This window comes from Mus musculus, chromosome 9 (assembly GCF_000001635.26).
Source record: "Mus musculus strain C57BL/6J chromosome 9, GRCm38.p6 C57BL/6J".
In the NCBI taxonomy this organism is placed as follows: domain Eukaryota; kingdom Metazoa; phylum Chordata; class Mammalia; order Rodentia; family Muridae; genus Mus; species Mus musculus.
In genome coordinates, this window is record NC_000075.6 from 111,557,204 (window position 1) to 111,579,531 (window position 22,328).

Genomic DNA, 22,328 nt, shown 5'->3' on the forward strand with positions numbered 1-22,328 from the left:
TGTAGAGAATATTTACTTAGGAGAGGACCAAAGCAATTGGTTGTGAGAGCATAGGAGGGGCTGATGCTGCCCCCTCCTCCAGGCTGCTCTTTGCTAGGGACTGGTGCTCCCCATGAGGGATTTTTTTATTAATGCCCATTGTTACCTAATCTTTGTTCATAGTCTTTGACAGACACATAGGCAAAAAATAAAATACAGGCAATCTGAATTTTTAAAGGTTTTATTTAGTAGATATGTAGCCAAATCAACACATTGCAACTAGACCCATCTCCCCAAGATCCACTGGACACTTATAAACATTGATCAGCTATAAGAACACAAAAACAAATTAATCAAAGCAGAAGCCATCCAGGAACTGCTTTCAAGCAACTATATACAATGTGTGTGTGTGTTGCACACACACACACACACACACACACACACACACACACACACACACACATCTTTTTAAATCAAAGAGAAAAATCAAAATTTAAATCACAGCATTCAGAAAGAAGTGAAAATAGAAGCAGCTATTTAACATAGTCAAAGCTGGAATCAGGAAATGACCAAGAATCTTAGACGACAATTTTACTTTGAGAAAAATGATTGAAACATGTTAATTTCGGTAGATTGGCAGGAGAAGATAAAAATGTGTCCACTCGCTGAAAAAGATAAGATCAGTGGACTCCAGAATGTGAGTAATGTCCATAGAAGAATTTGTCATTCCTTCCAACCCCACTCCCCCATCATCTCCTCCTCCCCTTCCTCCTCCTCCTGCCTCCTGCCCCCTCAACAGGATCTCTCATTGTAGCCCAGGCTGGCCTGGAACTCATCTATGTTGCCCTGTTGAGCCTTCTGAGTCGGCCACCCTCATGGGGGATTACAGACATGTGTCACCATGCCAGGCGTCACTGGAACAACTCTAAAGTCGGCTCACCTTACTCTTGGCTCACCTTACTCTTGGAGGTAGCTCCTGCATTTTTCCAGGCTCTATTTTGAGGAATCTGGATGTTCTGACACACACAAAGACATCAGAGATACTAACTGGCTGTTTAAACTTAATAACACCGTATTAAAAGCTATGTACACATCTTCATTGTAAAGAGATCTATTAAAATAAATGGCTATGGTCTCACGGACACTTTAAGACACAGTTAGGTTTTCATTACCTACAGGAAGACTGCAGGCTATTTAAAACTCCTTGTGGGAAGCAAAGAAGAAACCATATTCCCAGGATCAAAATCACCAGGTGTACAAAACACACAGCAGGGTGATGACTAAGAAAAGTCTCAGGGAAAGGTGTGCGATGTCATTTATTAGTTTGGATTTTCGGTCCGAGTTATTTTTAGGAGATTTTGTTTGTGGTGAGCCTTGGAGTCCACCTGCTCACTTAGCTGGATCCTTTCTGAGCATGACTGAGTTTCCTTGTGTTCTTACACAGGCGCCAGCCTACTCCCAGGCGCTCAGCACCCATTCAAGCTATCAGAGCCTTCTACTCAGGAGCACATAGGTCTTCACTCAGTCCAGAGCAGACAGTTGTCTGCTTTCTTCCATTCTAGTGTCGCCTAACTCAGTGACCTGTAGGAAGAGTCAGGTGTTAGGGACCTCCAGGTAGCCTAGGAGTTACCAAACAAATTAAAGGCACCAAGAAATCCTGAGTCTAAAGGCAACACTAAGTATGGGCAAGCTTGTGCCAGAACACACGGCTGCTTCTGCCTGGGCCAGGCTCTACTTTCAGTGGGTCTGTTTGCTCTCTAGCGCTCTTCTGCTTAGAGAACAGCATCCAGACTGGCTTTTGTGCCTCAAGAGTTTTGATTTTTGCTATGTGTATGATTTTTTTTTCACTGATTTTAAGCTTTGTGCTTTAATAGTACAGAAGACTAACTCCACTAAGCTCCTCCTACCAGGTTTTATAAAATCTATTGTTTCAAATATGGAATCCAGATGTTGAGTTCTTCATTATCAGAGAATGGGTTCTCTGTCTGTCTCTGTCTCTGTCTCTGTCTCTCTCTCTCTGTCTCTCTCTCTCTCTGTATGTGTGTACTTGTAATATAGTTGGAATGGAAAATGATGTGTGAATCAACTTTGTCATCATGCGGACCAGACATCACAGCCCCATTGTCTACATCAAGGGTGAAACCAAAGTCTGGCTAGCAGTGATGGTGGTGGGGGAAGAGAAATTCTGTTCTCCACCTACAGAATGTCCAGTCAGTTCTTCACCTTAAATTTGCCATCACAGACCCATGTTCTAGAGTGAAGCGCAGGGCACAGTTGCCCTGATGTAGAGTTAGCTCTATCTATGCCTTCCTCTGCAGGACAGGACACAGATAGTAAGGATTCACAGCGTGCCTCCACACTATGAAGCATGTCCCAAGCTTATCGTATCTCCTTCACAGTGATGCTTTGTTCTCTCTTCCCCTTCCTTATACAGGATGGTCTCTGAAGGGTCTCACTTCCTCTCCAGTCCAGCTGCTTCTCAGGTCTTGGACTCTCAAGTCAATACTAAGTAGGCCAGGGCCTTCCTGGGAACCTGTCAAGACTGGTAGACCAGACCAGGCAGTGGTGACACACGCCTTTAATCCCAACACTTGGGAGGCAGAGGCAGGCAGATTTCTGAGTTCAAGGCCAGCCTGGTCTACAGAGTGAGTTTCAGGACAGCCAGGGCTACACAGAGAAACCCTGTCAAAAACCCAACCAACAACATCATCATCATCATCATCATCATCATCATCAACAACAACAACAACAACAACAGAAAAGACTGGTAGGCCATGCCCTCCTTGTTCTTGTCAAGCAGCAGAAGACAGGAATGGCCATGGCTTCCAAAATCCTCCTCCTTCTCTTACTCTGTCTGTCTGTCTGTACATATGTACGAGAGTCATCCATGACAGTCTATGCAGAGCATGTGTAGAACATCTTGCTTTTCCTCTTCTGTTTGAAAGGCTCTAGATCTCTGGAGAATACTATACACCTGCATGGGGGCTTAGCAGCCCACTGATAGCTCATGACAGCAAAGATTGTGTGTCTCAGTGTACAAACTGGATACCTGTCTTCTCGGGTTGCAGTTGCAGAAGTCTCCTGTCCTGCTCACCTGCTGCTGAATAGCACGTTAAGACACTACACTTAAAAATACCGTATATACTTAGATCGATCATAGATTTGTGACCCAAGTCGTGGTCAGCAGGGATAGTTCCTTGTTGCCCTGGCAACCACTGAAGTTGGGGCTCCAGATGCTTAATCTCCTGTCCTGTCCTGTCCTGTCCTGTCCTGTCTAGTGGCCTCAGGCATAAGCCCTCCTCACCTGCTGTCCCAAGATCCTAGCAGTACATTCTCTGATAGGTCAAGGCAGAGAAGCTGGGAGTTTTGTGAGCCAGCCTTATGTGTCAGTCACTGTCTTTTTTGTTATATTTCACTGACCACGTAAGACTAACTCTGATTCAGTGTGGGGAAAGGCTCCACAAAGACAAGACTATCAGGAGGCAAAGACCAATGGGGAGACCTCTTGGGAGGCTGGACACCATATTGTCGCCCTTCTACTCTACTAGAGAAGGCAGACTGGTTTTAAAAAACGCAAATGAGGTACCCTTGTACCAAAAGCCTGCGGTGGACACGAGGCCAACCAGAAGAGAACAGGATGCATGCGTTTTACATTCTGTCCAGTCCCAGGGTTGTCTTAATTAAATGGAAAACTGATTGGAGGCAGAAATGTCCGCCCTGGGTGTTTAGTTTTACAAAAGGCAGTCATGCGATCCACCTGTGCTCCCAAAGGTCTTGTGCCTGGGACCCTGGTTTTACAAGTGCTTGTTGGATGAGGATAAAACTGGATGCTGGCTACAGAATGGGAGTAAGGCATCTGGACTGCCACTGTTCAGCTCCTGACTGCATTCTGAGCAGTAACAAAAATATTAAAGAGAAAAATGATTCTTTGGTTTAGGGATGAGGCTGACATATACCGGATGTAGCCATGTAAGTCTTCAAAATGGAAACAAAACAAAATACTGGCTATTGGGGTCTGGGGAGGTAGTTCAGTCGGTAGAGTTCCTGCCTAGCATGCATAAAACTACTGCGTGCAAGGGGTGTGGTGAGTGCACTTCTGTAACTTCAACCCTGTGCAAGTGGGGGCAGGAGAATCCAAGTTCAAGGTCATCCTTAGCTCTGCAGCGAGTTTGAGGCTAGCCTAGGCTAGAGATCCTTTTTCGAATAAACAAAACAAATCATAAAAGAAAACGAAGTAGAGCCGAGTCCAACCCCGATGGTTCTAATGATTTTATTGCTCAGTGGCAAAATAAATTGAAGCAACAATAATCCCAAAGTCACATTTAAACATGTCAGTGACTGCTAGGAAGCAGGTCTGAATGCTGGGACGGGGCTTGGGAGGAAGGCATCGCAGTGTGGTATGTTCTTGTAAACATCGGTACAGGTAGAGAGCAATATCCCCAGGTGGTGTGAGCTAAGCCCCAGCTTCCTCTGTTTGCACAGAGATGAAGCATGACCCGGTCCGTTCCACTTCACAGCTGCTGGAGCTGAAAACGTTGCCCTAGAGAAGAATGGATTCTAAGTTGGCTACATTTATTCTAAGATGTTTTTCTCAGTGGTGCTCCCCTGTCCCTGGATCATCCTCCACAGGAAGAAGTGGTGCTCCTGATAAAGAGGGGATGGAATGAAAATGGAGACTCTTCCCTACTTCCCATTCCCAGCCTCACCTGCTTTGGGAAAAAAACCCACCCCAACTGAAAGGGCTGTCCGATCCCAATACATAAGGGCTCCTTCCTTGTCCCCACTCCCGCTTCTCCTTGCTGCTGCTGGACTCTGTGCCTTGGACCTTGCCCTGCCACTTCGGAGCCACTGGAATAGCAAGGACGCCCTCGTTCTCGATCTGTAGGTAAGTCGGATCTTTGCACTTGGTACCATGCTGGTTCGGCCCTGCCTAGGATGTGCTGCTGAAGAGAAAGAAAGAACAATCCTGCCAGCCAAACTGAGACACAAACTGAGCAGGAGCTGGAGTGAACCCTGGGGTGTTGGGAGCCGGAAGGTTGACCTTCTTGATTCTCTGCAGGAATCATGCTGAGGCTGATTGGCCAGCCCTGGGAACAGTTATCCAGAATCAGAGAAACTTGGCTACTCGGCAGCTCCAAACTTCTCACTAGGACCACACCATGACCTGGAGCAGACTCCAGCCTTGCACAGGTGGGCAGGAAGGGAGCTGAGTCCTGGGCAGCCTTAGCTACAGCCCACTTACTGCCCCCGGCTCCCCTCAGCGCTGGGATGCTGCTCTCAGGACGCCTTGATGTGCTGTGCAGTGGGCCTGCTTCCAGATTCCTAGCACAGTCTCAGCTCTTCAAGTCTCCCTGTTTTCTGGGCACCCATCCGTGCAGCTGCTCCTCTGGGTGGACACAGAGAGATCAGCAGCGCTGGCCTCCTGCTTGGGAAGGGACTGCTACAGTCACACGTCTACCAGTACATCCAGTGGGACGAGGCCTCTCTTCTTCCCACTGAGGACTCTGATGAAGCCGTCCTGTTCTTCCTCAGAGGTCACGCATATCTGAGGGCCAGGGGGGAGAAAGGAAACGATTCAGTTCAGCAGGAGCAAGTGGGGACCTGCAGCAGAAGTTGCTACTGCCTGAGAACGCAGTGCCACTCAGCTGGGAAAGGGGAAACAGCTCAGGGAGTAGGAAGTGGGGGGCGGGGGCGGGGGCGGCCGCGGCAATGTGAGGAAACGCTCAATAAAACATTACATGCAAACCTGGGTTTGGAAACAGTCCCAGATGCAGAATATTTTCTGGGTTCCAGCTTTATGAGCGAGGATTAAGAAAATGGCACTAAATACTGTGACTCCCTGGAGACGCAGTGTAAGGGCAGAATGACAAAATCATGTCGCAGGACTGGCACGGGGCATGCCAGTTTCCAGTATAGCATGCCGAGGACAACACCAGAAAGCCAAGGGACAGTTTTGTTATTAGCTCCAGGCAAATAAGCATAAGCACCTCTCATATTCCAGAGCAGGCGCCTGTATGAGACTTCAAAGGAGGCGGTGAAAATCTGGTCGGGTGCCCTTGCCACTCACTGTTCACAGGCCAGCGAAGGGCACAGAGGGGATGAGGCCTGATAAAAGAGAGGTTCCTAGGGGTGTAAGTGAATCAGAAGAGTTAGGCGCAATGCTCTCTACGCCCATGGATGAAGGGATGGTGGAAGCTAAAGGGTTTTAAGATGACAACTGAAGTTATCAGCTTGACTGGCAACGGTGCTTCCTTAATTCAATCCCCTCCTACTTCCTCTTTCGTTTCTTCCCTTCTGTTCTCCCCATACCCCTGTCCCTTTCTAGCTGGAGTCTTCTCAAGGACCGTATACAATTTCTTCTTGACCAGGCCAGCACAGTTACTGTTGGGCAGACCTGGCCTGAGTACACAGTGCCAGTCTTTGTGGTGGAGACAGTGCACAGCATTCTGAGGAGGGACACCTTGACCCTAAATAAAATGATGCCTGCAGTCAGCCATCCAGCCCAGCTCTGACTTGACCTTCAGCTTGACCCTTCTTTAAAATGGGGTGAGGCTATTTTAGGACTTAATTTCTTTGCAACTCTCTTTTCCAGAGCACAGACCCTTCTGGAGGTTCCTGCTTTGGAGCTAAAGTCAACTCTTTATTGCTTACCCTTTTGTCAGAGAAATCCTCCTCCTCATCTTTAAACAAGATTTATTATTTTATTTTTATTACGATTTACTTTTATTTTATGTGTATTTTCTGCCCGCGTTGTACCTATTGTGTTTCTGAGGCCCACAGAGGTCAGAAGAGGGTGTCAGATGCCCTGGAACTGGAGTTTAAGACCATCAGAAATGGGTGTGTGGGTATTAGGAATCAAACCCAGATCCTCTGTAAGAGCAAGTGCTCTTAACCAGGGAGGCATCTCTCCCACCCCATATTAGTTTCTTTCAACTGGATGTATTCGTGTGTCTCTGTGCACATGAATGACAGGTGCCCATGGATGCCAGAGGCATCAGATTCCCCCAGATGTGGAGTTATAGGAATGGAACGTTATGTACGCTGCCTGATGTGGGTGCTGGAATGGAACTCAAGTCTTCTGCAAAGAGCAGAGCGTGCTCCTAACCACTGAACCCTCTGTCCAGCCCTCATCACCATCATTTCAGGCCATGCATCTGCGACTCTCCCTTGGGTTTCAAACCCAGTTGTGCTGGGCTGGCCTTAGACTACTTTACTCAGGGTTTCAGGGTGGACTCAGTCTGTAGTAATCATGTCTTCCTCTAATGCGGCCCGGGCCCAGGCAACAAGGCAGAGTATCTGCCAAGGGACCTTGGGGAGAATTTCTCTTGCTCTACAAAGAGGCACACTCTGAAGAACACAGCTTCCATTGTCAGAAAGGAATCTGTTAGGTGAGCTGTAGTGAGAGGCAGCCAACATTCTGAAGAACTTCGACGAGAAAGGTGAAGGGATTTCCATCCCTGCCCATGGGGTCAAACCACCACACAGCAGACCCCCACTGTGCACTAGAAGAGAACCTTGGAGGTTGTGTCCAATTAGTTTCCTAACTCAGTGCCATCAAGTGACAACGATCCATGTGTACTGGCTAGTTTTGTGTCAACTTGACACAGCTGGAGTTATCACAGAGAAAGGAGCTTCAGTTGAGGAAATGCCTCCATGAGATCCAACTGTAAGGCATTTTCTCAATTAGTGATCAAGGGGGAAAGGCCCCTTGTGGGTGGGACCATCTCTGGGCTGGTAGTCTTGGGTTCTATAAGAGAGCAGGCTGAGCAAGCCAGGTGAGGCAAGCCAGTAAAGAACATCCCTCCATGGCCTCTGCATCAGCTCCTGCTTGAGTTCCAGTCCTGACTTCCTTTGGTGATGAACAGCAACATGGAAGTGTAAGCCAAATAAACCCTTTCCTCCCCAACTTGCTTCTTGGTCATGATATTTGTGCAGGAATAGAAACCCTGACTAAGACAAATTGGTACCAGGAGTGGGGTATTCCTGTGACAACCTGACCATGTTTTGGGGAGGACTGTGGAAGGACTTTGGAACTTTGGGCTTGAAGACCCATCCGTTGTTAAGAGCTCTGTCAGATGTTGTGTAGGAGCTTGGAAGATAATGTTGAGAACACTGCAGAAGATGGAGGTCTGGTTTGTGAAATTTCAGAGGGAAAATTAAAGACTCTTTTCAGGGCCATTGCTGTTTTGATTGTGAAGATTCTGTAGTTCTGGTTAGCTGGGGCTGAAGAATCAGCTGTGATTAACAAGATACCAGAACTACCAAAGCAAAAACTTTGCATTACTGGGACTATTGATGCTGGTTAGCTGGAGCTAAGAAATTATCGGTGATTAAGAAGAGACCAGCATCATTGAGGTGACATCTTCTGGAAAGTGTTTTCTGAAAGCACAAAGAGGCTGTGTTCCAGAGATAGCCAAGGTTGTACTCCTGCTGCAGTGGGACTTGGTAATGTGTAAGGGTCACCCAGGTGGTACTGGTTTTGAAGGCATGAAGGGGTCACGCAGAGCAGCTGAGGCTTGGCACTGTGAGAGGCCATGGAAGGCATTGGTGAAGGTGCAGCCTCAGTTGCAATTGACGGCCCAGGACTGAAGGGGTCATGCAGTGTTTTGGAGATGCCAGTACCATGAGATGACCACCAAGAGCAGCAGCAGCAGTGGAGTACAGGCATCTGGAGCCTAGAGGACGACGTTTGTGCTACAAAGGGCATGGCTGGAGAAGTGACCCAAGCCCTTGGAGGAGCCCAGAAGATTGTGAGTTGGATCCCAGACATTGGATGGTTAGAGATTGACTTTTGCTTTTGATTGTGACTGTGCTCTGATATTTTCCCTCTTGAAGGAAGAAACTATTTTAGTGAAGCCCACAGTTAAGAGATTTTTTAATTGTAAAAAGACTTTGGATTTTAGAAGATATTGGACATTTTAAAGGGATTGACTTTTAATATGTAAAGACTGTGGGACTTTTAAAGTTGTTTAGATCTTGGGGATGAATAAGAAATTAAGGGTTGAGGCTTACTAGTGATGTGTTTGTGTGTCAAGGTGACAAGGGGTCAATTGTACTGGCTAGTTTTGTGTCAACTTGACACAGCTGGAGTTATCACAGAGAAAGGAGCTTCAGTTGAGGAAATGCCTCCATGAGATCCAACTATAAGGCATTTTCTCAATTAGTGATCAAGGGGGAAAGGCCCCTTGTGGGTGGGACCATCTCTGGGCTGGTAGTCTTGGGTTCTATAAGAGAGCAGGCTGAGCAAGCCAGGTGAGGCAAGCCAGTAAAGAACATCCCTCCATGGCCTCTGCATCAGCTCCTGCTTGAGTTCCAGTCCTGACTTCCTTGGTGATGAACAGCAGTATGGAAGTGTAAGCCGAATAAACCCTTTCCTCCACAACTTGTTTCTTGGTCATGATGTTTGTGCAGGAATAGAAACCCTGACTAAGACACCATGGCATTGTGGTTCTTGGGGCTGATGGCAGGGGAACTTGACAGATTTTTGTTTGCTTGTTTGTTTAAAGAGTTTCAAGGTCAAGGTTAAGGAGGCCAAAAGACTCTTCTTTCTTTCCTATTTCTCCAGGAGTGAATTCAGTTCAAAACGCATCGCACATTGAAGTTGTTGCTCCTGGTGGCTGAGGAGTTGAGGATTCCACTTCCTCACTGTTTGCCACTCTGCTGTATGCAGAATGGTTAAAAATTGCATTTTGAGGAAACTAAACAGAAATAGATAGACTAAATAAAATATGATATTAAACTCTGAATTCAAAGGAAAACTTGGCATGAAATATGTCAAAGTTTTTTTAATGCTAATAACTTGATGGTTGAATTGCTGTGGTTGCTATTCTCTTCCATCTTTAAGATACTATTTTCTAAATATCACTATAATAAACAAATATCTGTTTTATAGTCTAAAAATAATCCTTTTTTTTTTTTTTGCAAGAACACAAGGAATCCACGAAAGCCTTTCTACAGCTATGACAGACCCATGGATGACATTATAAGAATGTTTTAAAGGAATTTAAAACTGATTAAGTAGGATTCTTTTCAAGTTTAAAAAATGAAGAAAATTCATCCTGTCAAGTCAGACTCCTATGTGTTCATAATAGATAACCCAATTCCATCTGGAAACAAGAGCTCTGTGGATAAACAATATAATAATTATGAAAAATTAGCCTTAGAGACAGAAATGTGATGTTATAAAAAAAAACACGGCATTCATTTTCAGAATCAATTTTCTCCGACTTCTCTGTTAATGGCCACTTGTCTCTTTATATTTTCAGAGTTATACATATCACCCTCAATATTATCTCGTGCCCATGGGATGCCTTACACTGGTATTTGGCACTGCAGATGAAGTCCTCATTGAGACCTGCTCTGAGATATGAGGGTGGGAGATGACTTTTGTTAAACACCCACGCTGTTCAGGCACCACGCTGTCTCCACACAAGTGGTCCTGCTGAACCCTCAGGTCAGCACCAGGGAGGTACTAGTATACTGACTCTTCTGATGACATTTAGAGGTGACTATCCAAACCACACATGGCACAGATCTATTTCTACATGACCTTGGCATCGGTGACCAGTGACCTTTCTACTCTGTTACGTTTTCTTCCTTTCTTCCTTCCTTCCTTCCTTTCTTCCTTCCTTCCTTCCTTCCTTCCTTCCTTTCTTTCTTTCTTTCTTTCTTTCTTTCTTTCTTTCTTTCTTTCTTTCTTTCTTTCTTTCTTTCTCTGTCTGTCTTCCTCCTCCTCCTCCTCCTCCTCCTCCTCCTCCTCCTCCTCCTCCTCCTCCTCTTCCTCTTCTTCTTCTTCTTCTTCTTCTTCTTCTTCTTCTTCTTCTTCTTCTTCTTCTTCTTCTTCTTCTTCTTCTTCTTCTTCTTTTTCTTCCTTTTGTTTTCGAGACAGGGTTTCTCTGTATAGCCCTGGCTGTCCTGGAACTCACTTTGTAGACTAGGCTGGCCTGGAACTCAGAAATCTGCCTGCCTCTGCCTCCCGAGTGCTGGGATTAAAGGTGTGCGCCCCCACGCCCGGCTCTTTTATGTTTTCTTAAGAGGTTTTGAAAGTTGTCACATAAACTAATAATGTAGGAAATTAAAGTAGAGGTCAAATTTGAATCTTGTTTTTAATAATAACATTTTCTTTTTTTGGGAGGAATTGGGGGGTCTCGCTAAGTATGTAGCCTTGACTGGCCTCAAACTCACTATGTAGATCAGTCTGGTCTCGAACCCACAGAGCCTGTCTTTGCTTCCTGAATGCTGGGGTTAAAGATGCCAATCTCCTACAATAACATTCTTAAATTAAGGCTGTTGCTTGATTCCATGTAGCCGAGGCTGACTTAGAACTCCCAATCCTCCTGCCTCTACCTCCCAAGCACTGAGGTGCCAGAGCGCCACCTCAGTGCAGCTCAGAGGTTTTCTTGTTGCTTGAAAACCAAACCTGATATCATCGCTATTCCCTTTCTTCCCTCATCTGAGTCTGTATCACCACACCAGGTCAAGGTGGGGGAGGTATGTGTTGGCTGTGTCGGGTGTGCATGCTAGAGATGTGGCTAAAGTATGGTGACATACCATCCAATGGTTGGAAGAGACAGAATGAGTTCAGGAAGAGGTGCTGCCTTGGGTGCAGAGGCCCATGCTTATACTCTTGCCCGGCGCTTACATGGGCCCCTGGAACAAGGCACATAGAACCTCTGTGGGACTCTATTTTGTAAAATAGAAATACTGCATGATTAATTCACACAATCCATGGACGTGGGTAAAGGAAGCGTAGGTATCTAAACATTATAAAAACCCCATGTCAAGCATCTTCTCGTGACTCACCAAGATGGGGCTTCTTTCTGAACCTGCAACATGGTGATTGGCTACCCTCCCCCGGGGGTCCCATCTCCATTTGGCTTCTGGGAGGGTGCTAAGGATCTGAACTCCTGTCCTTGTGATCACACAGTAAGTCCTTTACCCAATGAGCCATCCTCTCCCAGTTATTTCTATTACAGTTTTACACCCACTGAAGAAGACCTCACAGGTCTTTCCTCTGTCTGTCTTGCTTCTTCAAGGGTGGAAAGTTTGACTCAGTTCATGATCCAGGGACTTGCCACTGCTCATCCTTCCTCCAGTCCTCTTCCCTTAGTAGGCAATGAGACAATCTTGTCTCCTAGGCCAGATTTGCTGTCTTTCTTCCTGGCCTTTTGTTTTGCCATGGGCCATCTGAGCTTCAGGGTAACATATGGTGGTGGTGGTGTGGTGGTGGTGGTGGTGACAGTGCTGAGGGCAAGGCGGCGTGGCCTGCAATAATGTGATATTTTTGGTACCTGTCTCACACCTGATCTCCATCGCTGTAGTCACAGGGCTGAAAATGACTGACGACCCTCTCTGTCTGCGTCTCTGCTCTTTCATCTTTTAGAGACTTTTCTTAGAGAAACATCCTCACCCGGGCACAGCAATGGCTGAGGTCTGGGTCTGATTTCTCTGTCCTGTCTAGAACATTATCACCTCACTCTCCAAACTCCTTCCCTCAAGAGAGCCTTACTGTTGACTGACCACTGTCATCATGGATTGTTCCTAATTCTCACCATTATGAGATTACTGTGGGCATTGCTGCAGCTCACCCAGCTTTCTCCCTGTGCATATACTATTTTCATGAGTCCATTGCAGAACATGGCATTATAGCATGCACGGGGCTCAGTAATTTCTGTGGCTGTTTATACACAAGTCTGAAGCAACTATGAAAATTCGGGAGCCGATGCATACTAGCATTTATAGAAAACCAATTTCACCAGCTTCGTCTGCTGCTGTTGTTAAAATATATGGAAAACTATGTTTTGATTTACTGGTATGTTACCTTCAATCATTTTTATTTGCTTGATTTTAAAAGTAATAGACAATTTTTTTTTGTAAAAGCCATTTCTTCACATTGTACTTTTATTTAGATGTTTCTTTTCCTTTCCTTTCTTTTTTTTTTTTCTTTTTGACATTCTATTGACTAGCTACAAGGAAAAAAAAAGAATCATTATTTTTGTGTGGGGCTTCTTTCTTTTAAACACTGGAAAGCAAGCTCTGGGCCTTGTGTTTTATCACTGAGTTCTATCCTAAGCCTTTGCTATTTTGAGACAGGTTCTTGGTTGCTATGCAGTTCAGCCTAGCTTTTAACTCACTACATACAGACTTTGAACTTGAAATTTTCTTGCCTGTGTTTCCTGGGTGCTGGAATTACAAGGGGTGAACTAGATGTCCAGAGTGAGGAGACATCTGTCAAGTTGAAAAAGTCATTTGGAGTCACATATAGGAAAGAAAACTGTTGATTAAATTGAGTAAAACATTATTTTAGAACAATAAATCAGTTATAATTATAAAGTAATGACTGATTGTGTGTGTGTGTGTGTGTGTGTGTGTGTGTGTGTGTGTGTGTGAGACTTCAGAACTGTCTTTGAAGGTAATCCACCCAAAATGGGAGAGGATGGCTAGAGAGATGACAACAGCACTGGCTGCTCTTCCAGAGGACTCAGGTTCAATTCTCAGCACCCACATGTTGACTAGCAACTCTAGATCACAGGGGATTCAGTGTCCCACCTGGCCTCTACAGCATCAGGCATGCATGTAGTGCTCAGACATCTACACTGGCACAATCTCCACACACATACAATAAAATAATAAATAATGCCATCTAAGGTACATTTGGAGCAACTGTGTTGGACAGACAAGTATTACATTATGAATTCATATTTCATTATTTAATTTCTTGAAGACTGAGCCTTCTCATATTTCATACTCAACTAGAGATATCCATTGATTGCCTTGAGAAATGCTGGAGTTACTATATTGTTACCAAGAATGCAGAAAGAGGCAAACTTCTGACTTCCCAAACTGGATATTGGCAATCAATCATCTGTGAGACTTCATTGTGAAAGAAAGGAAAATTCTAACTTCTGGCTCCCAGCATCCTCCTCTAACACATCCAGATCGGTCTTGGAGATACGATCATGTTTTGCCCAGCACTGAAGACGGTGCATGCACAGTGAGAAGAAATAAGTAGGACAGAAGGACAGAAGGACACCCTTGCTGTGCTGGAGGGACAGAAGGACACCCTCTCTGTGCTGGAGGGAGACATCCAGAGAGGAGCAGGGCAGAACTGAGCTGTGCTGTCCTGTTTGTTTCTGTCTATATTCCAGGGGCTGGGTAAGGAGTCCAGAAGGAAGTGACTAAGCACATTATAGAGGCAGAGGGCTCAGGACAATCAACAGAGCAGAAGGTATCAGGAATGTGTCGATTAGGTACAGGGAAATGTCCAGAGTCTCTGCCTGAGTTGATTTTTTCCTCTGTATTTTGTCTCTGTCTTATGTTATTATGTCCTTTAGGAGACCCATAGAGGCTTGGGTCTTGAGAAGGAAATCTGAGTGGGCTTCATGTGATTGGAGCCAACACACCAAACCCTGGAACACAGCACCACACAATGCCATGTTTCTCTTTAGGTGATGACGTATTGGTGGGGGCCGGCCCAGAGTAAAAACTGGAGTAGCTGCTAACTTCAGTGACTACAGATGCAAGTGCTCTGACAGATACCATTGGGTGAGTGAGTGTAGTGGTTTGAATGAGGAAGGTTTCCTACAGGCTCAGGTATCTGAACATCTGGTCCCCAGCAGGTGGCACTGTTTGGAGAGGATACAGGACCTTTAGTAGGTGGAGCCTTGCTGGAGAGAGTGAGTCACTAGGGGCGGGCTTTGAGGCTTTATCGGTTATTCCCACTTCCTGTCTCTCTTGTTGGAATGAAATGCGATTGGACAGCTTCCTCTTCCTGTTGTGAGGTTTTCATTGCCTGTTGCCATGCCTGAGCCTTCCCAGCCATTCTGGACTTTCATGGTCTGAAACTCCAAGCTAAAATAAACACTCTCCCCACCAACTTACTTTTAGTTATGGTGTTCCATTATAATAATAAAAGCAGAAGGTTCCTGGCATGTCAGTTTTGCATGTAGGATTCTAACTACCCTTGTACCTTGGGCTTATAATCATCTTTTCTCAAGAGGCACACTTCTTTTGTCCCTGTTTGTGGTGTGTGTGTGTGTGTGTGTGTGTGTGTGTGTGTGTGTGTGTGTGATCTTTACTTACCTGGTTCTCTTTCAGTGTTATCTGCCCCTGGTCCTTGCAGCCAATGAAGGTTCGAACACACCTATAAATCTTCTCATGCTCTTCTACTCTCTGAACAAAGTTGGCTGGAAAGAAACCAACCCTGTCCTGAATCTTTCCCTGAAATGGAAGAGGAGGCGTTCAGTGGCAAATGCAACATTTATTGTAACTGTCATCACCAAAGGATTCTTATTTCTTTTTAAAGTCTGAAACACTTACTTTCCACCAGTCTTCATTGGAGTCTTCTAGGAGAGTGATCATGTCTCCTGGCCTAAAAATGAAGGATGCATGAGTTAGGGGGGCAGAAGTCAGATGAGGAAGAGAAAATACTCTTTAGCGTGAGGTAGTTTTTCATTCACGCAAATTATCCTAAAATAAATAGAAGTAAAGGAAGCATGTTTCCACTGGCTCTTCCCTTCCAAGGAAACGGAAAGTAAATATTCACATTGCAAAAATGGCCAGGCTTAGTATTCAATAAGTATCAGGGTATATTTTGCCCCAAAGTATATCTTCCTCCCATCTTCTGTATTTCCTATCCAATTTCCTCATGCATTTGATATGTAGATACAGGCTATATTTTGCTTTTATATTGTTTAGTAATTATTAAAGCCAGTCATTCTCCTTATTATTATCTTTATTTGGGATGGTTTGATTGGATTAAAAAGCACACAGGCAAGACTGGGGCGATGTCTCAGTGGTTAAGAGCACTTGGCTGCTCAACCAGAGGACACAGATTCAATTCCCAACACCCACATGGCATCTTACAACTGTCTGTAGCTTCCGGTCCAGAGGATCTGCCACCCTCACACAGACGTACATGCTGACAAATGCCAATGCAGGTGAAATTTACAAAAGAAAAGAGAAGAAAAGCAGAGTATGGGTGAGGCAAGGTTTCATGTATGTTGATCAGGCTGGTCTCAAACTCAGTAAGTAAATAAGGATGAGGGAAGGCTCTCTTTGCATGTTTGCCTCTTTAGAGCCCAATGCAATTTCTAAGGCTACTCCAGACTCAAGGGACAGAAGGCCCCACATTTGTGAGAGGTACTGCAATATCTCAAGCTATGGGAAGGAGAGCACACACAGGGAGGGAGGAACTTAGAGCAGTCAATGTTACTGAAAACCCAGAGTCGGGGATTTTGCCCAGTGTTTGAATTGACTCCTATACCCAGGGGTTTATTTTCATTTTTTTATGAGTACAAATTTAAAAAAAAATTAAGACCTATTATCACATTGTTGCCCAGGCTGGCCTGGGACTTATTTTGTAGCCCAAGCTTGTCTTGAACTTGCTGTGGTCTGCTGGCTTCAGCCTCCTGGTGTGGGGATGCCCAGGTTGTGCCACAATGGCCTGTCATTTTTGGGCCTTTGGTTATCTGGGAATCTCCCAAGATTCCTGTTCTTTCCTGTTCCCCTCCCAACATTCTTATGAAGTCTAGCTGTTCTCTTACTAGATGAATTCACATCATTTGAATTCCTATGTTATTAGCCTTACAAAGTTGGTAGACAGTGGGTATCACCCATCTCTATTCTGACTGACTGCTTATGTCTACGGCCTCCACTGTTTTATTTTGTGCAGTATCAGAAGCACTCTTTTAAAAACCCTCATTTTTGAGATCCTTGGGAGCCGGACAGAGCAGAGCAGAACGGAGCAGAGCAGATTAGATTCCTGTGTTCACTTTGTTCTCCTGCCTCAATCTCTTCTGCGGTCACTGCCAAGTCTCAGTTATTTTGGTCCAGGCTTCCCATGTAGGCACCACGCCATGCTCCCTGCGGTTCCACAGAAAACTATGGAGACAGTGATCAGTGGAACCTGTCAGGTTTATTCAAGGGCAGCTCAGAAGGAAGACTCCAGTCATGGATTGCTACCTTTGGAAGGCTCAGGTGTGTGAAGAGCTCTCATGGAGCCCCAAGGGGCTATGGCAAAGCAATGGGTAGGGAGTCTGTATGCTGGTTGAGTTCTCCAGTGCACTTCTTCCTTTCCCTGACCCTCTTCTTCCTCGTTTCCCTCCTCCTCTTCCTTATCCTCTTTTATTTCTTGTGTCTGATGTGTTAGTGCATGATGTAAGTGTGGGTACCACATCGAGTACTTGGGAATCAGAGGGGAATCTTGCGTATCAGTCCTCCCTTCCACCTTATTGGATGCAGGCTGTTTTGTTGTTTACTGGTGTACTGCATATCCAAGGCTTGCTGGCCTCCAGGAACGCCCATAGATATCTTCTTATTTCCACCTCCCATCTTGCCCTAAGGGTACTGGGGTGACAGACATGCTCTACCATGTCTGGGTTTTACATGGGTTCCGGGGGATTTGAACTCAGGTCCTCACCCTTCACTTTAAGCACCTTAGACACTGAGCCATCTCCCCAGCCCTTTTCTTCTTCTGAAGTCCGTTGACCTATGGCCTCTGCCTCTGTTGGAACAGCTGTGCTTTCCTTCACAAAATGTATTAATATTTTTATAATTTTGTGTGGATACTTCAGGATTTAGAATCTCATGTGAAGGGGATGGATCACTGAAAGATTAAGAATGTAGGGCAAAAGTCACACTCTCTACCCACTCTGTTACAGCAGCCCCGAAGCAGTAAACGCGGGTGACATTTTTGCCATCTCGACAGTCGCAGCTGCCTGCTGATGCCACTGAAAGAGAGGTGGCTGAAGAAAATCGCTTTTTCCCAGGTGAGGGATTTAATTAAGCATCACGGATGAAAGTCATTGTAGAGAAATCTGCTAAGCTCCAGCAGATTTTATTTAACCCCGTAACCTGAGAAACCGCACACCAGCATCAAACGCAAAGCCTCTGCTGATGGTTTGATAGGAGATGCAAGCAGGGGAACGGAGGCGACTCTCCTAACGAAAATGCTCACCTCCAACCGTGGAGTCAGAGACTAGCTAGGGACCCACTCTTCAAGGTGCTCAGGACTGGGCCGTCCCAGAGTGCCTACCCTGTGCTAACTAAACTACAACAGGGCACACACCAAAATATCAGCAATAATTTAATGTAAAATACCAGGCATACCCCTGACAGCGTGGGGAGGAGTCTAGCTTTTCCAGCAAAAGACCTTGACCAGGACCAGAAAAGTGCTTGGTGACAAGAGCTACATTGATCCGTTTATTCTTTGCTTTTTTTTTTTTTTTTTTAAATTCAATTCCTCATTAAACAAATATCCACAGCAGGTAGGTTCTGAAAGAGCTATTTTACTAGACACCAGGTGCACATTGCAAAATAAAATCCTTGCTTAGAACTTCTATTCTGATGCAAAAGATGAGTTATAAATAAAAAAACAAAGAACAAACCATTTAATAACAATATAAACAACCACACATTTTAGAGGATGACAGAAATAAATAGGGTGTGGAGGAGTGGATTCCTACAGAGGTTAGTCAAACTGCCCACCCTTCTGGAAGAAACAGCTAGTGATAAGTGTCTCTTGCACTCAAAACCAAGACAGCAACTTTCTCCATGTGAGCCCAAAGCTGGTCGGATCACTCTGTCCTCGTGCCTGACACTGTCGCACAATGAGAGCGTCCTTTCCCTTGGAACCTGAACTCCAACTTCTTCCTATACTGGGATCCAGGAGCTCAGCCGGGATGGACATGCAATGTTAGGGGCCCTGTAGTGACAGGGACAGATAGGGGCACGTTTAGAATCCAAACTCTCAGAGCACCCCTACACTTCATGTTAAGGGAATCTGCATATTCACTGTTTAAGCAGCCCAGCCCACACACCAGTGCTTAGCCTTTCTGAGTTAAGCTTTGAGATGCTAAAAGGCCACCTGGAAGGATGTGGGGCTCAGCCACCTCGGTGCATTGAGTAACTCCCACTATGTGGAGCTAGGAGAAGATGCAAGGAGAAAAACACCCACATCTTCAGTGTTACAGACAAGGTTGAGCACCTGGCTGGAGGGGCGAGATTAAGCTTTGGAGGGAGGGCAGCCTCTGAGTCCACTCCCTTGTGTCTGGCTGAGACGGAGTGGAAGACAGCTATCTAGGATTTCCATCCAATGCCTTTTCAGGTTACCTGTTCTCTGGGTAAAGCATGATTTAAAGGTTTAATCTCTGACTCTGGATTCTCAGTGACAGGTGGCCTAAGCTGCCTGTGCTATTTGTTGTTGTTGTTGTGCTTGTTTTTTAATTTAAAAAAATGTGTTGGCCCAGATTTGGGGCTCCAGCTAGAGTTTGCTCAGTTCTCTGTATTAAGCACCAGATTAACTCCACACTCCAGCTTCTTCCCTCCCCACAACTCTGATCACTTACCCCAGGGTCAAGTACCAGCAAAGGATGGGTGGTACCTAAGCTCTGAAACCTGGCCAGTTTCAGGGAGCCCAGGAAATCCTTGCCTTGGGGTGCATGTGCTTGCTGTTGTCCTGAGTACAAACCCTGAGATCCTTGCTTGGCAGCCCTTGGTTCACAATCGTCCATTGTCTTCTCAAACCTTCTCAACTTGGACATGGTGTTCTCAGTGTGCTGCGTTACGCCATCAAAGAACCAAAGCACCGTACCAACCAACTCTACTCAGAGAGCCTTTGCCATCAGTCTGAAGAGAATGCAAGCCCAATGCTTGTTTATCTCAGGAGACCCCTGTGGGCAAAAGTGTGTTGTGTACAGAGCTAGGGATGGTACAACCTGACTATGTGGAATCTTCTGGAAACTGTTATTGAAGACGGCTTCATGTTTCATGGATGAGAGTTCCTAGGGGGAGTCTGGTCTAAGGTCCCACAGCCCATTTCTCCTGTGCCCTGGGTGGATAAAGGTTCTTAGAAGTGAAGACACTCTCATTCCCCAATGAAGACACTTCTTCTGAGGATGGGTATCCATTGTCGGGAGAGCAGGAGGACTGGGCTATCTTTGTCTTGTATTTGGAAGTCAGAAAAATGATCTTCATGTCTTGACCTCTGCCTGAATAGCCAAAGAAGATTCTAGGATGCTGAGCTCATATTTTCTGAGAGCCTATGACATTCAGGTCTTGAATATGCACTAGAAGCACAGATATGGCAAGATTTCTCAAGGCCTCCGTTTTAACTCCGTAGTTAACTCCGCTGAGGCTAACACAGCACCCTCTGATGGCATCTCCATTTTCCTTCCAGACAAATACATTATTTTCTACAAGTGGGATAAGAAGAGACTGGGGCTTAAAGAAACCTCCTCAGACCTTAGTATCCCACATGAAAGGGTGGACCATTGAAGGCACAGGGGAGGGGCACTGGCTTTTATGGTTTTTACCTTTAAACACTAAGTTGGCATTGATATTTATATAAAACATTTAGGCAAGTTCACAATAAATGATGGCCACCATTGTTCTGAAGCCATTATTCCTGCCCTCAGGATGCCGGTAATCTCAAAAGCAGAAGTCTATAAACAGGAAACCACCGACAGACAGTGAGTGAGCGTCTTCCGTGAATGAGGAACAAGTCCCACGTGGAGTAGATCAAGTGTGGAGTTAGATCCAGGTGAAAACCCCAGCACTTACAGCTCTGATCCTGAGCTGTCACAATGATATGCTGTAAGTTTATATGTCACACACGATAATAAATAGATTATGGAATATTGTTATTTTGAAAAGTTATTCTGTGGATTGAGTTAAAACACATGGAAGTCTTTGGTTCTATGAAATTGCTAATTTGCTCCCAGGCCTGTCATTTTTTACTTAGAGACAAGATCTAGTGGATGTGGTATGCTCTGTCTCTGTCTCCCATGCCCACCGCATAAAGATGTGGGTCTTTCTATGATTCCTAGGCTGGCCTTGAACTTGCAATCTCTTGTAATCTGGGATTACAGAGGCCTACCACTGTGTACTGCTACACTGCCCTCATTAGTTTTTGTCAGGGACAATTGGTAATGAGATGTTTGCTTCCTTGGGTAGCCTCAGACTCTAGTCTTTAGGATAATTCAGAACTCAGGAAGGCTTCTGCCTTTGTTTGTGTAGACCCAGTCTCCTTTCCCTTTATCCTTCTGACCACAAATATCAGAGCTAAGCTTGGCAGTTGACTCTATGTGCCTCATTACCGTAGTATTTTTGTAGGGCTGAAAACAGCAGATGTTCTGTAGGAGGAACAATGCCCACTGCATGAAATGGGCACCACCAGCCATGTCTGTGCACATGTCAGCAGGGACAGAGAGACTAGACTACTTACATCGGGCTTTGGCTCCATGGCTAGCTGCAGGATATCGAGTGCCTTTAACACTATTCATGGCTTATCAAAATGCAGGAGAGTTGCCCATATCACTCTGCAGGCATTTTGGACAGTTTTAATATTCCATACCCTAGCCTATTCATTAGCTGAAGAGAAGTCTACATTGAGTCTATCAACACCACAGATGTCCTTGAAAGAGCCAGCCAATGGGAGAAGCAAAGGGAAGTAGCCAAATTACTCTGCTCATCTGAGATTTACTGTTGAGCTTTTTCTTTTTTTTAATCAGACTAATTTCTCAGTTTGCGTTAATCTGGTCCAGAATTGTTTACAGCCCTGGCACATCAGGAACTCCTTGACTCTGCAGTTTGATTTCCATCTTAAACCCGAGAGCCTTGAGGCTGTTTGCATTTTCTCCCAGGTCCATATTCCAGCCGGAACATTCAGCTAAAGAGCCATTTGGAAGGAACTGGGGAGATGTTCCTGAACTGTCGTGGATCACGCTCTCTAGAACCTAATTGAGAGAGGCGTTTGAGTGCGAGGGAGGCAGCTAAACACATTAGTGACATTCGGGAAGGTCTGGGCTTCTTGACATCGTGCAGCATCACAAAATAATATGCACCAGAGACTTTCCTCAAATAGCCTTAATTGGATTTTGATGTCCTGGCGACTGTGAAGATTATTTTTAAATCAAATTGGTGCATTAGAATTACATTTAGTTTTAATTAAGTTGATGCATTTGCCAAGCAGTAATGTACTTAGAGAATGGAAATGAGACACCAGGGGAGTCTTCTCCTGTCTCATTTGTCTCGAGCATTCCTCCTTTCTTCTTTTACAGAGGGTTGTATACAATGGGCAAGGTGAACTTCAGGGTGGGTCAAAGGTGAACGCAGCTCTCTCCACAGGTTAAAACAGAATCGGGAAACTGGAGTTCTCTCTCTCTTTCTCTCTCTGTCTCTCTCTCTCTGTGTCTCTCTCTCTCTGTCTCTATCTGTCTGTCTCTGTCTCTGTCTGTCTCTCTCTTTCTGTCTCTCTCTGTCTCTGTCTGTCTCTCTGTCTCTGTCTCTGTCTGTCTCTGTCTCTCTCTCTGTCTCTCTCTCTCTGTCTGTGTGTGTCTCTAAGTCAGAGG

The 22,328-nt window shown here is 45.3% G+C and overlaps 1 protein-coding gene and 1 long non-coding RNA gene across 4 annotated transcripts in view; one reads left to right on the forward strand and one right to left on the reverse strand.

Moving 5' to 3' along the window:
* Positions 1–4,233: 4,233 nt before the first annotated feature.
* Positions 4,234–22,328, reverse strand: part of Stac (src homology three (SH3) and cysteine rich domain) — a 129,152-nt gene continuing 111,057 nt past the window's right edge. For all 3 annotated transcript variants that reach the window (XM_006512016.4, NM_001324546.1, NM_016853.3), the window contains 3 exons: positions 15,298–15,349; positions 15,061–15,198; positions 4,234–5,524 (listed from right to left, as the gene is read on the reverse strand). In XM_006512016.4, coding sequence (XP_006512079.1) covers positions 5,426–5,524; positions 15,061–15,198; positions 15,298–15,349 — 289 coding nt within the window. In that variant the 3' untranslated portion in view covers positions 4,234–5,425. The remainder of the gene's footprint in view (positions 5,525–15,060; positions 15,199–15,297; positions 15,350–22,328) is intronic.
* On the forward strand, positions 16,707–20,611 carry Gm36088. The gene is made up of 3 exons (XR_379898.3): positions 16,707–16,956; positions 17,640–17,747; positions 20,394–20,611. It is a non-coding gene; the product is annotated as a predicted gene, 36088 (long non-coding RNA).